Consider the following 13992-nt stretch of genomic DNA (forward strand, 5'->3'; position numbering starts at 1 on the left):
GTGGCCAGCATTTGGGGAGTGAACAATGAATAAGAGCTCTCATCCTAGCTGCCTCTCTCTATATATCTCTTGCTCTTTTGCTCTGCCTTTCAAATAAATAAACTTTTAAAAAAAATATTTTAAAAGTTAATTAAGGATTATAGAGGATGACTAAGAGGGAAGTAATTTTTAAGCTGTTCTACGGTCTTGTCCAATTAATACAACTAGCAAATGGTTGAAATGTGGAACCCTCTGCCTACATTTCAAAACCATTTACTGTTTGTTGTGAGTTAACTGCCTTTAGGCCTTTAAAGCAAAATTATCTTATTGATGATAGGAGTTTATGTTCCACTTAAAAACACATTACAGAAATGGTGAGAATCAGGAAGGGGGTATCTTTGTTAGCATAGGCCAGATGCCCCAGAAAGCAAGAGCTCCAGAGAGCTGCGATAGTCTTGGGAAGGATTAAGGGATACCTCAGAAGCTCACCTGCAAAGTAAGTTAGAAGTTTCCAGAATTCTAAGACAGGGAGGAAAGAGTAATCATTCTGTGGGCCTGTTCACATATCCCAGTCCAGAGATGGAGTCTGCCTCTTCAGGACACCTCGAGGTTTTGTTTTATTTATTTATTTTGTCAGCAGACGATGTTCCTTTCAAGACAACTCTCTCTGAGACTTCCAGCCTCAAAATGGTGGTGGTGGGGTTTAGCTTTTCAAAGCTGCATTCAAGAGATTGGTGTTGGGTTACTTTCTGTGAGCACGTGACATTTAATAGATAGCAGTTAGAGTCCAGCTTGGTAGCCTTGCAAATAAGGCTTCCCCCACCACTTAGCTCACAACTCTGGAGTAGAGGAGGCTGGTGAGAAAGGATGTGTTACTCATGGTTATGTGTTAAAGACACGTGTCTGGGCCGGCGCTGCGGCTCACTAGGCTAATCCTCCGCCTTGCGGCGCTGGCACACAGGGTTCTAGTCCCGGTCGGGGCGCCGGTTCTGTCCCGACTGCCCTTCTTCCAGGCCAGCTCTCTGCTGTGGCCCGGGAGTGCAGTGGAGGATGGCCCAGGTCCTTGGGCCCTGCACCTGCATGGGAGACCAGGAGAAGCACCTGGCTCCTGCCATCGCCAACCGCGGCGGCCATTGGAGGGTGAACCAACGGCAAGGGAAGACCTTTCTCTCTGTCTCTCTCTCTCACTGTCCACTCTGCCTGTCAAATTAAAAAAAAAAAAAAAAGACACGTGTCTGACAGCTACAAGTTCCTCTTGCCCTACTGGGGGAACCACTTCGCTCTCCTGCTCTATCACTTTGTCTACGTTTTTGCTTCAACAGCTTCTTTGCCCAGCCCTTTCCCTTTATTGGGGTGTTTCACTCTCATTTATTTAGAACTCAGAGGTTATGCTCAGCTAACCACTCCGGGACTGGGTTCATGTCTTTCCTCACTGTGAGCAGCTGCAGCAGAAGTGGGCAGAGGCGGGAGAGGAGCAACGCTCACACGCGTTGCTATTCCCACTGACACCGTCAGAGTGTGGGGAGGCTGAGCAGGCAGGTGGGGCGTAACTAAGTCACTGTATTTAAATACGCTGGTAATCTCGGGTAAATGAGAGTAGCAGTAGGTTCTTTTGTAGACCAAATTATGCTGAAATGGTGGATGTTGGTTGACGTTTTGAAAAGGCATTTGAGTTCCATTTGCTACAAATTTACTTAGTTAGATTGACCATTTTCTTTCATTTTTCTATTGCGCTTGCTTTGCCATCACCTAGATATCTTGGCTCTTACGCTAGCTATGACTACTTGAAAAGGAGCATCAAGTGGTAAGACTGGCATCAATGTGAGGCTGTTCCATGAAGCGTCCCTCACTGTGTCATTGGCATTTATGTGCACTTTCAGTTTTTAACACCATCTTCAAGCATTTAAAGTAAATGCACAAAAGCAAGGAAACAGTGTAGTTTAAAGTTAATCATAAGACTTCTTCAGTAGATGTCTTCTGTGAAAATGAACGTGCGTTCCAGATGTATATGCTATTGTTTGTGCACATAAAGCCAGTGCAGCTTTGGCACTCTGCAGTAAGGTTTAGATGGCAATGTTGCAATTATGGGTCTATTTAAAAAGATTTCTTTTGTGTGAATTTTGTGTTATCTATTAATAATTGGAAATCTGAAAAAATAAGGATACATGGCACAATTCGACTTAAATAAGCCTTGTCAAATAAAGAAATATCTGCTACACTAGCAGTCAGTAAAGAAACAAAAAGAAGGTGGTAAATCAAGGGCAAGTTTTAAAGTAAAACCTGTCCAGATTTTTAGCTTTACTGGAACACAGCTGTGCCCGTTTGTTTGCTGTCTGACTGCTTAATAGTCATAAAAGAAGCTTTATGGCCCAAAAAGCCAACAGCACTTACTGTCTGGCTCTTCAATGAAAAATTTCCCAACCCTGTGATCTGTGTCGTTACTTCTTATGGTACTCTGAGTGTGCCACATGCCAAGGCTTTGTACCTTAGATACAAAATTAGAAGTGGGTCTAAGGAAGATTTGTGCCAGGATATATTTTTTCAAAAAATATTTTAAGACTTTCTTTAAGCCTATGTATCAATACTAATTTTTTTGTAAATTGACACAAATATTAAAAGTATACCCAAAATTTCATCTGCCTTTTGATTGCTATCTTCTGGATGTTTTACTAATATTCTTTGAGTTATCTGTGCTGTCTTGACATTTCTTGTGCTGGTGAATGGTTGAATTTGTTTGTATATTTTATTCAGTAGAATGGCTACCTGCATTCAAGAGAAGAAATTGGGAGATGTCTAGGTTTTTGGTTTTTCTTTTGAAAATGAAGGGTACTTGGAGGAATGAGAACATGTTTGGTAACTGGGAGTCCATTTTTAGGTGTTGTCATTTTCTTCATTTTTTTGACAGGGGGAAAGCTGAAGCTGATGCTCTGGACAGATCGTTTGGTGAGAAGCGTTATGAGCCAGTGCAGCCCACCCCGCCCCCTCCCCCACTGCCCTCGCAGTACTCGCAGGCGGCCCAGCCTGGCGCCAGCTCTTCTCTCCACATGCACTCGAAGGGAATACATGGTGAAGGTAGGCAGCGCACAGGTGACATTGTTACAGTGGCATAGTATTATTTAAGAAGTTAAGTTCCTCGTTTCTAAGCACGTGGTTCTTATTTAAAAAATACATAACTGGTGGTGGGCATTTAGCCACAGTTAAGACGCTGATTGGAATCTGCTAATGCAGAGTGTGCAAGGCAGCAGTGGTAGCTCATGTACCTGAGTTCCTGCTGTCCACATGGGAGACCTGGATTGAGTTCCCAGCCTCCAGCTTTGGCCCTGGTCCAGCCACAGCTGCTGCAGATATTTTGGGAGATATGTATATGGCAGTGCTTACTTGTTCTTGCTCTGTCTGCCTCGCACATTTGCAACAAATCACATAATAACTATCTCCTTTTGGCTGAGAATGGTAAAAACTAAAAGATTTTGTTAAAAATATGTCTCCTGGCCGGCGCCGCAGCTCAATAGGCTAATCCTCCACCTGCTGCGCTGGCACACCGGGTTCTAGTCCTGGTCCAGGTGCCAGATTCTGTCCCGGTTGCTCCTCTTCCAGGCCAGCTCTCTGCTATGGCCAGGGAGTGCAGTGGAGGATGGCCCAAGTGCTTGAGCCCTGCACCCACAAGGGAGACCAGGAGAAACACCTGGCTCCTGGCTATGGATCAGCACAGTGTGCCGGCCACAGCGGCCATTGCGGGGCGAACCAACGGAAAAAGGAAGACCTTTCTCTCTGTCTCTCTCTCTCTCACTGTCCACTCTGCCTGTCAAAAAAAAAAGTGTCTCCTCTGTTTTTGTGACTATGACCAACATGTTGGGCAAAGCTTTTAGCTAAATGTAAGGGTAATTCTAAAGTTCATGGAATATGTATATAATGAAGGAACTACATGAATTCTAAAATTTTTTCACACCAAAACTTTAAATTCCATTTTTCTTTAAACTTTTTTGAGGCACTCTTAGATTTTAATCTTCTTATTAACCTACTCACCAAATCTTGAAGTCACTCCTGCTTACCACTTTTTCTAAATTTAAATATGTAAATGATAGTTTTATAAAAAGCATGGTCCATCTTCACATATGGACATAGGGACTTCATAAAGTTTTGCATAAAACATACCCCATAGCTCTTTGCCTTCTGCATTTACAATCTTTGGTAAAATGTCTGCAATATTGGATAATGTATCATTCGTTTATTCATTTTAATAGCCATATATGACTAATTATCTGGTCTGCTAACATTGTGCTAATTCAAACAGTACTTCTCTACTGTTTACATAGGAGTCCAATTCCAGGATGGATAAGTCTTCTACCAAATTGTAGTTCTGCATTGATATTACCCAATAATAAAATTTTCTTAAATACTATCATGTATACAGATAAAGACAAGTTTGAACTATCTTCTTTCCAATCTTTTTTTTTAAAAATCATTTAAAGATTTATTTATTTATCTGAAAGAGCTACAGAGAGAGACAAGGAAAGACAGAGAATCCCCAGATGGCCACAACGGCCAGGGCTGGGCCAAGCTGAAGCCAGGAGCCAGGAGCTTCATCCAGGTCTCCCACCAACCTGGGTACAGGGGCCCAAACATTTGGGCCATCCTCTGGTGCTCTCCCAGCCCATTAGCTGGGAGCTAGATGGGAAGTGGAGCAGCTGGGACAGAAACCGGTGCCCACTTGGGATGCCAGCGTCACAGATAGGGCTTTACCTGCTGGACCACAGGCCGGCTCTCGATCTTTAGGCCTTTCCTTTCTGACCTTTTTGCACTGGCCAGGACCTCCAATGAACTGTTGAATGAAAATGCTGAAAGCATACATCTTTTGCTGATTCCCACATTAAGGAGAAAGGATCGAAAGTTTCACGCTTACGTCAGCTGTAGGTTTTTTTCAGGTGGCTTTTACTATGTTGAAGAATTGGCCTCTGTTCCTACTTTGCTGAAATCATTTTTTCTACATATGTTAAGGAGACCATATGATTTTTCTCCTTCATTCTCTTAATGTTAGATTATATATGAATTATATCCTCAGGTCTTGAGGGATTTGGATTAATAACCTTGTAAGTCCTTGGTGAGCTTTAGTATCAGAGTTGTGGTGGTCTTATAAGAGAGAGCTGGGACATGTCCCTGCTTTTTTCTGTCCTCTTAAACAGTGTGGACAACATAGTTGTTACTTTCTCCTTACTTACTTCATAGGATGCAGTTTATACCATTTTACACTGCTCCCTCATCTGTGAATGGAAATTCCTCTTGTTCCACATCTTGGCATCACACATTTCAGTTTTGCCACTCTGTGGGATGTGAAATGCTGTTTACTGTATTTTGCTCTTCTGCGTTTTCCTATTTGATAGTAAGATTGAGTGTCTTATTGCCTGCTTACTGGACATTCTAGTTTTTGCCTGTTCATCTTCCCATATGAGGTTGAGTAGGTTTTGGTGCAAATAATTCTTTATTAGTTACACATTTTGTAAATATCTTCTCTCAGTGGATCTTCTTCTAACTCTATAGTGAATTTTGTAGTACTGAATTTTTTGTTCTAACTTGTGGATGTTGGGGAGAGGTTACAGGAGACGAGATCCCTTAGCAGCCAATTGCTGACTGCAAGGCCTGCACGTATTCCCTTAGCAGCACACGTTCTGCCCGACGCTGGGCCTCAGCTCCAGCACCAGGACAAGTTAGGCCCAGAGAGATGTCAGAGGGGCTGTAAAAACTTCTGCCAGATAGTTTGTAAGTGTTTGTATGTTTGTTTTGCAGGTAATTCAGTGTCATTGGATTTTCAGAATTCTTTGGTTTCCAGACCAGACCCCCCTCCATCTCAGAGTAAGCCAGCAGCTTTCAGAGCACCGCACAGAGAAGATGCCGCTCAGTCTGCTTTATATCCCCAGAAAAGCTTCCCGGAAAAAGCCCCAGTTAATGGGGCTGAACAGACTCAGAAAACGATCACTCCAGCCTACAACCGATTCACACCAAAACCATATACCAGTTCTGCCCGGCCATTCGAGCGCAAATTTGAAAGTCCTAAGTTCAACCACAACCTTCTGCCAGGTGACACTGGACATAAACCTGACTTGTCTGCAAAAGCCCCAGCTTCTCCGAACACTCTTAGGAAAGCGCACAGTTCCACACAGCCCCCCGAGTTCGACAGCGGAGTGGAAACTTTCTCCATCCATGCAGAGAAGCCCAAGTACCAAATAACTAATATCAGCACAGTGCCTAGAGCTGCTCCTGTGGGGTAAGATACTTGTCTTTGTCTAAAATGTTGGCTGCACTTAGTCTTAGGAGAGTTTGATCTAGGTTATGAGATTGAGGACTTGTAATGATTTCACTCTGACCTCGACAGAGTGTGCTTGCCATAAATGCCAACAACAACGCCCCTCAGGACGTACAAGATGTTAATGAAATTCTAAAGCTGATAGCTCTGTGGTTGGTAGGTGTTGTCATTGTCCCTGTTTCACCACAGACTGAAGGTGAGTGACACGGAACAGTTTGCCCCAGTCTCAGAGCTGAGCCTCGATGCGGCCCTGGTTGTCTGAGCTCAGAGCATGCGAATGAGCCTTGGCCTCCAAGTGACATGTATCAATCTAGCCTTCTACTTGTGGGGTGCATTTGGAGAGTATCTATGTCTTTGCCCCTCATTTTTTCAAGGATGCTAAAAATAATAAAGATGTAGTATCTTGGAAGTGGCTGTTACAACAGTTAATGTTGAGTAAGATGAGCTGAACAAGTGGGACAAAGCAAGCCCACCTGGAGCCTCCTCCGATACTCTCCCATTGGACAGAGGCTGGCCAGGCCCGTTCTGCTGCACCTAATCTCCTCTCGGCCTCCTAAATCCAATTAAACTGTCAAGCCAGCCTCAGTGCAGAAGCCCTTGCAGGCAGAACCAAGGCCCAGGAAGGCCACTGGCAGTCTGCTTCCCCTGAGGAGACGGTTGTGTCCATTGGCTGCCCTCCTCTCTGGGTGTGCATGAGGCTCAGGCCAGCGGCTACATGGTGCTGTGCCCCAGGCCGTGGACTCTGCTGCCACGTGCCTGCACCGCAGGAGGCCGTCTCGCTGGAGTGAAGCTTCAGCGGTCCTTCACGTACTTTGTTGTTGATCCGTCTGTCTTCTTACATTTAAGTCCTGGCTCAGAGCGTGACTTCAGTAAGTCCTGATAGCCTCCATTTTTAAAGCAGATTCCTTTGCCCTTGGTGTTCTTTTGTCCGAGGTAAGCTAGTGTCTGTTTTGTGGATGTATGAGATGTATTCATACCATCCTTGGAGGCCATGCTTTTCACAACAGGGGTGTTTGTTCGTCAGGGAGTGTGGAGGAAGGAGCCGTGATGTGCTCTTAGAATCCCAGCAGATTTTAAGGTGCTTTCCATTGTAAGATTATTTTATGTATCATTAGAAAGGAAAAAGAATGCTCCCAATTAAAATGCGGCTTACCCTCAGCTATAAAACACCAATTTCATGGATGTTAAAATGTGTTGCTTGGGGTGGACATTGTGACGCAGTCGGTTAAGCTGCATGTTGGGACAGCCCCATCCCATGTTGGAGTGCCAGTTCAAGTCCCAGCTACTGCACTTTGGATCCATTTTGCTGCTGATGTTTCTGGAAAGGCAGCAGAGGATGGCCCAGGTACTTGGATCCCTGCCACCCATGTGGGAGATCCAGATAGAGTTCCTGGCTTTGTCCTGGCCAAGCCTTGGCTGCTGTGGACATTGGCAGAGTGAACCAGTGGATGGTAGGTCTCCCTGCTTCTTCCTCTTTCTGTCACTCTGCCTTTCAAGTAAATTTTTTTTTAAAATGTTATTCTTAAAACCCATAGTAGTTGGGTGAACACAGTTTCAAATTTTTACATTTAGATTGCAAAATCAGTAATGAATGTGACTTGTCTAGTTACCTTCAAAAATACAGTGGATAAGAATATATTCTGGGGCACCGATCCTGTCCCGGTTGCCCCTCTTCCAGGCCAGCTCTCTGCTGTGGCCAGGGAGTGCAGTGGAGGATAGCCCAAGTGTTTGGGCTCTGCACCCCATGGGAGACCAGGAGAAGCACCTGGCTCCTGCCATCGCCAACCGCAGCGGCCATTGGAGGGTGAACCAACGGCAAAAGGAAGACCTTTCCCTCTGTCTCTCTCTCTCACTGTCCACTCTGCCTGTCAAAAAAAAAAAAAAAAAAGAAAAAAGAAAAAAAAAAGAATATATTCTTATAGTTATGTAAATACAGGTATCTATAGCTGAGTGAAATCATCACTAATTGCTTATTAGCGTAAGAAGCTTACTGGTTCTGTAGAGGAACAAAGGGAAGCCACCTCCTGCAGTGGTCCTGACAGGAACTGCCTGCATGTTATTAGGAGCGTACTCATCAGCCGTGTCTCACCTCTCAGCCCGTCCACCGTGGAGGAAGACGAAGATGAGGACGGACACACTGTGGTGGCCACAGCCCGAGGCATATTTAACAGCAATGGTGGGGTGTTGAGTTCCATAGAAACCGGCGTCAGTATAATTATCCCACAAGGAGCCATTCCCGAAGGAATTGAGCAGGAAATCTATTTCAAGGTCTGCCGGGACAACAGCATCCTCCCACCTTTGGATAAAGAGAAAGGTATATGCTCTGTTGTTCATTCTTATTAATATAAAGGGAATAGATCTCATGTATCTCATAGGTACAGTTCTAAGAAGATAGCCATACTTCCTCCCTCCTTCCCTTCTACCCTCCTTCCTTCCTTCGTTTTTTGTCTTTAATTTTTGCAAAACCATACTTTCAGTCAGCTCTATAATCCAGGCTTAATTCACCACCAACCATGATATTCAAGGAGTAAACATTAGGAGGACTGTAGTCCACAGGAGTATATACGAGGGCTAAAAACAAGAGCCCTATCACAAGATGTCTATTTCATTCCTTTACTTTTTTTTTTTTTTTTTTTTTTATGTTTTATACTAACTGCCACATATCAGAAAACATGATCAATTTGACTTTTGGGGACTGGCTCATGCATAGTGGTTTCCAGTTGCATAAATGTTTCTGTTTCTGCTTAATTTTAATAATGTAAGAATTGCCTTCTGTGCACTTGAGAACTTACGGTGCCCAACGAAGGGAGACTAGAGCAGCCTCTCTTCTGCCTGCACATCGGGCCAGCCAGAGCCTGTGCCATCTGTCAGTGGGGGCCTCTCAGGCAGTATCGGGGCACGCAGCACGTGGCTCACAGAGAGTAGCACCATGGTGACCTTCCACAGGATGCTGTGCTTTTAGTATGAAAGCAGAGGTGCTGGCAGGTGCCAGGCCAGCTGGCATCCCTCACCATGACTACCAGGCAGTATTGGCTAACTAACCGAATTCGTCTCTATCAAGTCACACCACATGTGTGGATGGGTTAGGTGACACCCACTCTGCCTGCTGGCTGACTGTACACGTAAAAGGTAAGCCTCTGGGGCAGGTGCTGTCTTCCTCATCACTCCTGAACCTCGCACTAGTGAACGCTCTGCTGAGTGAATGAAATATCCTGAGGATGGAACTGCGTGTTTCTGAGCTGCTGAAGCAGCACGGGAATGCTGTCGATTTCCCGTCTTCCTTGGCCTGTCAGGCTGCTGCCGCCATGCTGAACTGCTGAAGAGCTTCACATCTCTCAGTCTCTCAGCAGTGTTTCACTACGTTGCATTAGCTCACTTTCCTAACATCTGATTCTATGATCTCATTCTGGGGTAATTTGTTAAAAAAAAAAAAAAAACTATAGGACTGTGTTATCCTTATATGAACCCCTTAAACCATGTTTGTAGCAAAATATTAAAATGCAGGATATGGGATGTGTGTTTAGCCTAGTAGTCAAGACATTCGTTACGGTGCCTGCATCCCACATCAGAGCACCGGGGTTCACTTCCCAGCTCTGACTCCTAGTTCAGCTGAGGAGACGCTGGGAGACAGCAGTGATGACCCCAGCCGTTGAAGACCCACCACGCGTCCATGTGGGAGATCTGGATTAGTTCTTGGCTCTTGGCTTTGGCCTTGGCCCAGCCCTTGTCATTGTGACATTTGAAGAGTAAACCAGCAAATGAGAGCACTCTTTCTTGCTCTCACCCTTCCTGTAAAATAGAGAAGTAGTTAAAATGGAAGGTACAGGTAGTAACGTTTGTGAAAAGTGCATGACAATGTTTTCTACTACGGACTCATATGACTGCATGCATTAGCCTGTGGCTATTTAGCACTTTTTTGAATTAAAATGTGCTAGAAATGTAAATACACACTGATTTCAAAGCTAGTATTGATTAAAAGTTGAAATAATAGTGTTGGTTATACTGAGTTGAGCAAATACTAAAATTGATGACACTTGTCTCTTTGTTGTGTCTCCTGGAAAAATTTTAATTATATTCATGATTTCTATTACAATTTCCTTGTTCAGAAGTGCTGTGGAGAACTAACCCTACTTGGTTTCAAAGTATGTAATTTGGAGGGGGTGGGGAGAACCAAGTGTGGAAGGAAGACTGGCATCTAACCCGTGCACCCTCCTCTTCCCTCACTCCAGGTGAAACCTTGCTAAGCCCCTTAGTGATGTGCGGGCCCCATGGCCTCAAGTTCCTGAAGCCCGTGGAGCTGCGCTTGCCACACTGTGCGTCCATGACTCCTGACGGTTGGTCTTTTGCTCTAAAATCATCCGACTCCTCGTCGGGTATGCTGTCTTCACTCTGTCCTTTGGGGCTTTGGGTACTGTCGTTGATTAATCCTAGGCTGGTGATGCTGCCTGTGCTGTTGTTAGCGAATCTCCAGCTCTGTTCCTGTGGTCTTGTAGGCATCACTGGTTGATTTATGGTACATGTGCTGTCAACAGGTCTGCAAAGGCAGAGTAGTAAAGTGTCTGCCTTTTGAAGAAATAATTTGGCCGAAAGTTGACTATTCTTCATGGTGGTCACCAAAATGATTTGTTCTGTCAGAGGTTTCAGGACACAGTGGGAGAGCTGTGAACTGTGCTATGTATGCAGTCATTTTATGTAGTTAATTCTAGTTCTGGTTACCATTCTTTAATTTCCTAATCTGCAAAGTATATATACCAGAAAAACTCCAGTGACAAAAGATCTTCCACTGGGATCAGACTTGGCCATAATTTTTCAATGTAAAACTCTACATTAAACTTCTACTATATGTCATTTTAAAATTACTTCTTGCTTTTAAGATCATAATATCAGTGCTTCCATTGCATTTTGATATTTCTTGTTTCCTTCAGTAACTTATGTCAGTTACCCATTGGAACTTTATTTTTGGTATATAAAACTTTATGAGAACCAGATAGAAAAATAAGAATTTAAAATTCTGCTTCTAAATTTTTGGTGAATCAGTTGGGCATTGTTGAGTGTGTTGCTCGGTTTTAGTTTGGTACAATATGAAGTAAAAGGTTATGGTCTAAAGTTTGTAGTAGAGCTATTGTTATCCAACAGAAAAAAATGATATATATATATAAACGTGAATTTTCTCAGGGACTCCCCAGAGAAATATTCATTAGGTTCAGTTAGTGGAGGAATATTAATAAAACTGCATTTAAAGGTTATATTCCAAAAGTCAAAAGTCAGGCTCTGACTGCCCTCCACACCAGATGAGGGCAGATATCTTGAACAATCACCTCGGTAGTTAGCCTGCTTTGTCAGTGGTCCTATGTGAAGTATAAGTGATTTGCACATTTGCTACTTCCATTATCTTATGCCATAAACATAAAATGTTCTGGTTAGGTTTTTTTTGTTGTTAAATTCGAGTATATTCACCCAGAAAATAAGTGTTATTGATGTAATACTGTATGACTATAGATTGCATTGCTACTATAAATTTCTGTTCAAAAAGTCAGTGTAGATTTTGATAACTGATTTAATTCCAACAAAAACTAGTCTCTTGTGAAGAAACTGGAGCCTAAAGATGAGATACCTATTTTTATTTCCTTTCAAAGAGTTGCCATTAAGTGTATCTCATTGCCTGAACAGTTTGTTCTCTATAGTGTAACTTAGCCTTTATATTCGTATATCGAAGAAATTGAATCACTTTTTAACTGTTCATCCCATCATAAAATGCTATTGACTCCAGATAATACTTGGGCAGTATATAGCTGGCAGATGTAGGCAAGAGTGCACCAAGTGGCACTGTTGACATTGTGGCCAAATAATATTTTGTTGTAGGGACTGTCTTTTGTATTTAGGATGTTTAATTGTTTCTCTGGCCTCTACCCACTAGGTGCAAGTTGTGACAAAAAAAAAAAAAAAAAAAAAATCCCTAGATATGGCTCCTTGGGGACAGAATCACTCCTAGTTGAGACTACTGCTGCAGAGGAACCAAAGGTCAACAGTTCTGACTGCCCATGCACCTAGATCCCACAGAGGCAGTTAGTCATCCCAGCCTTCTCAAATTTAGTACCCACTCCCAAGGGTGCTTAGCTCTGGTTACAAATGTGAAATCCCCAGGAGCTTGTTCAGTACTCACATGCCCAAGACCTGCCTCAGACCTGCATGGGCAGTTCTGGAAGCTCTGTGAATGGTTTTGAACCAGAGTCACAGCTGAGCTACTACGGTGCAGTTTTCCTGGTTGGCTTGTTTGGGGTTTTCCCTTTGGCTTTCCTGTTTGTCCTGTTTTTTTAAGGATTAAGAAGGTCTTTAGGAACGAGATTCTGTGGAACTTTCAGGGTTTGTTTGTTGGTCTGTAGCAGAGTGTGAGTGATGTGTTCATGTACTCAGCTCAAATGGGTGATCGGTTGTTATGTAAACATGTGAAAGTGGAAGAAAGATGTTGTTTATCATTGGAACTTAGGGACAAACTGAGACTACCTCAGGTACATGGTTGTCCTTTTACTCATTTTTGAGAAGACTGTTGAACGTTTTGAATCATAGATGCCAGCAAGTCTGCATTGAAGGGCAGCACCAAGAGTTTTGCTGTAAGTACAGCTGTGTTGAAGTGACAAGCGAAAAGCGTATTTAAATACATATCTACTTGCATTTTGTCCCATAGTTGCAAAGCATCATGCATAGCAATTTAGGCAACTAAAAGACATCAACTTCTTTTTCTCTCCTAGGTGATCCTAAAACCTGGCAAAACAAGTGTCTTCCTGGAGATCCAAATTACCTTGTGGGAGCAAACTGTGTGTCTGTCTTGATTGACCACTTTTAATTCTGAAGCTGTAGGAACTTGATTAAATAATGTGAAGCTGGGTTAAATTTACCAAGTTTAAAATGGAACCACTCTATCAAGTATTCTATTTTTCTTAGAATTGATACTACAGTTTGTTCATATTAAACATTTGTTTGGACTGGTCCAGACTACGCATGCCCCTGAACCATGATCGGAACACATGCCGCAAACTGCATGTCTGTGACTGAAGAACTCTTGCTATTGGCTGGAGGTTCAAAGATACTTTGCTCTGTAATGATTTTGTACTTGTTTTTATGGTCACTGCTTCACTTCACATACTGATTTCCGTTAAAATACCAGCCACTAATGGGGGTGCATTTAGTTCTGTTATTTCCAAAGTACATTGTTTCAAACTTTATTATGGCTCTGGCCTAGCACACATATTTTATTTTATTATGCATGAAGTAATATGCACTTGTTTTTTAAACGCACCTGGAATATATAACCAGTATAGTGGATTTAACAGAAGTGTACAGCAAGGGGAATTTGTGACTTTGGGGTGGGGAGGGTTTCAGGTGAAGACAATTACTTACTGTGTATGAACACACCTCTCTCTTAGGGAAGGACACCAAAGCATGTGAGACTGGCTCCATGGCCTCTTTGGATCTAGAGATTTACCATATCACCACAGATGTACTAACCAGCAGGAATGCCTTACCCTCATGTTTTTAATTCTTAGATCAATTTCGCTGTGTATTACTAAGTTCTTATGGCTTTTGTGCACATCTAGATACTGTATCATGAACAAGATTGGATCAATGTGGAGTTGGTGGTTTCAGAAACATATAAATCACCCAGAAGAAAATAATGGCGTGATTTAGGGAATTTTCCTTTTTTTTTTTTTTTTTTT

The 13992-nt window shown here is 43.0% G+C and overlaps 1 protein-coding gene across 4 annotated transcripts in view; it reads left to right on the forward strand.

Annotated features, from left to right (window-relative positions):
* Positions 1 to 13992, forward strand: part of TJP1 (tight junction protein 1) — a 252979-nt gene extending 238987 nt beyond the window's left edge. For 3 of the 4 annotated variants that reach the window (XM_062204982.1, XM_062204985.1, XM_062204984.1), the window contains 5 exons: positions 2885 to 3051; positions 5761 to 6238; positions 8374 to 8591; positions 10507 to 10650; positions 13027 to 13992. In XM_062204982.1, coding sequence (XP_062060966.1) covers positions 2885 to 3051; positions 5761 to 6238; positions 8374 to 8591; positions 10507 to 10650; positions 13027 to 13121 — 1102 coding nt within the window. In that variant the 3' untranslated portion in view covers positions 13122 to 13992. The remainder of the gene's footprint in view (positions 1 to 2884; positions 3052 to 5760; positions 6239 to 8373; positions 8592 to 10506; positions 10651 to 13026) is intronic. The other variant, XM_062204983.1, reaches the window with a different exon arrangement.

Source organism: Lepus europaeus, chromosome 11 (genome assembly GCF_033115175.1).
Source record: "Lepus europaeus isolate LE1 chromosome 11, mLepTim1.pri, whole genome shotgun sequence".
Lineage (NCBI taxonomy): Eukaryota > Metazoa > Chordata > Mammalia > Lagomorpha > Leporidae > Lepus > Lepus europaeus.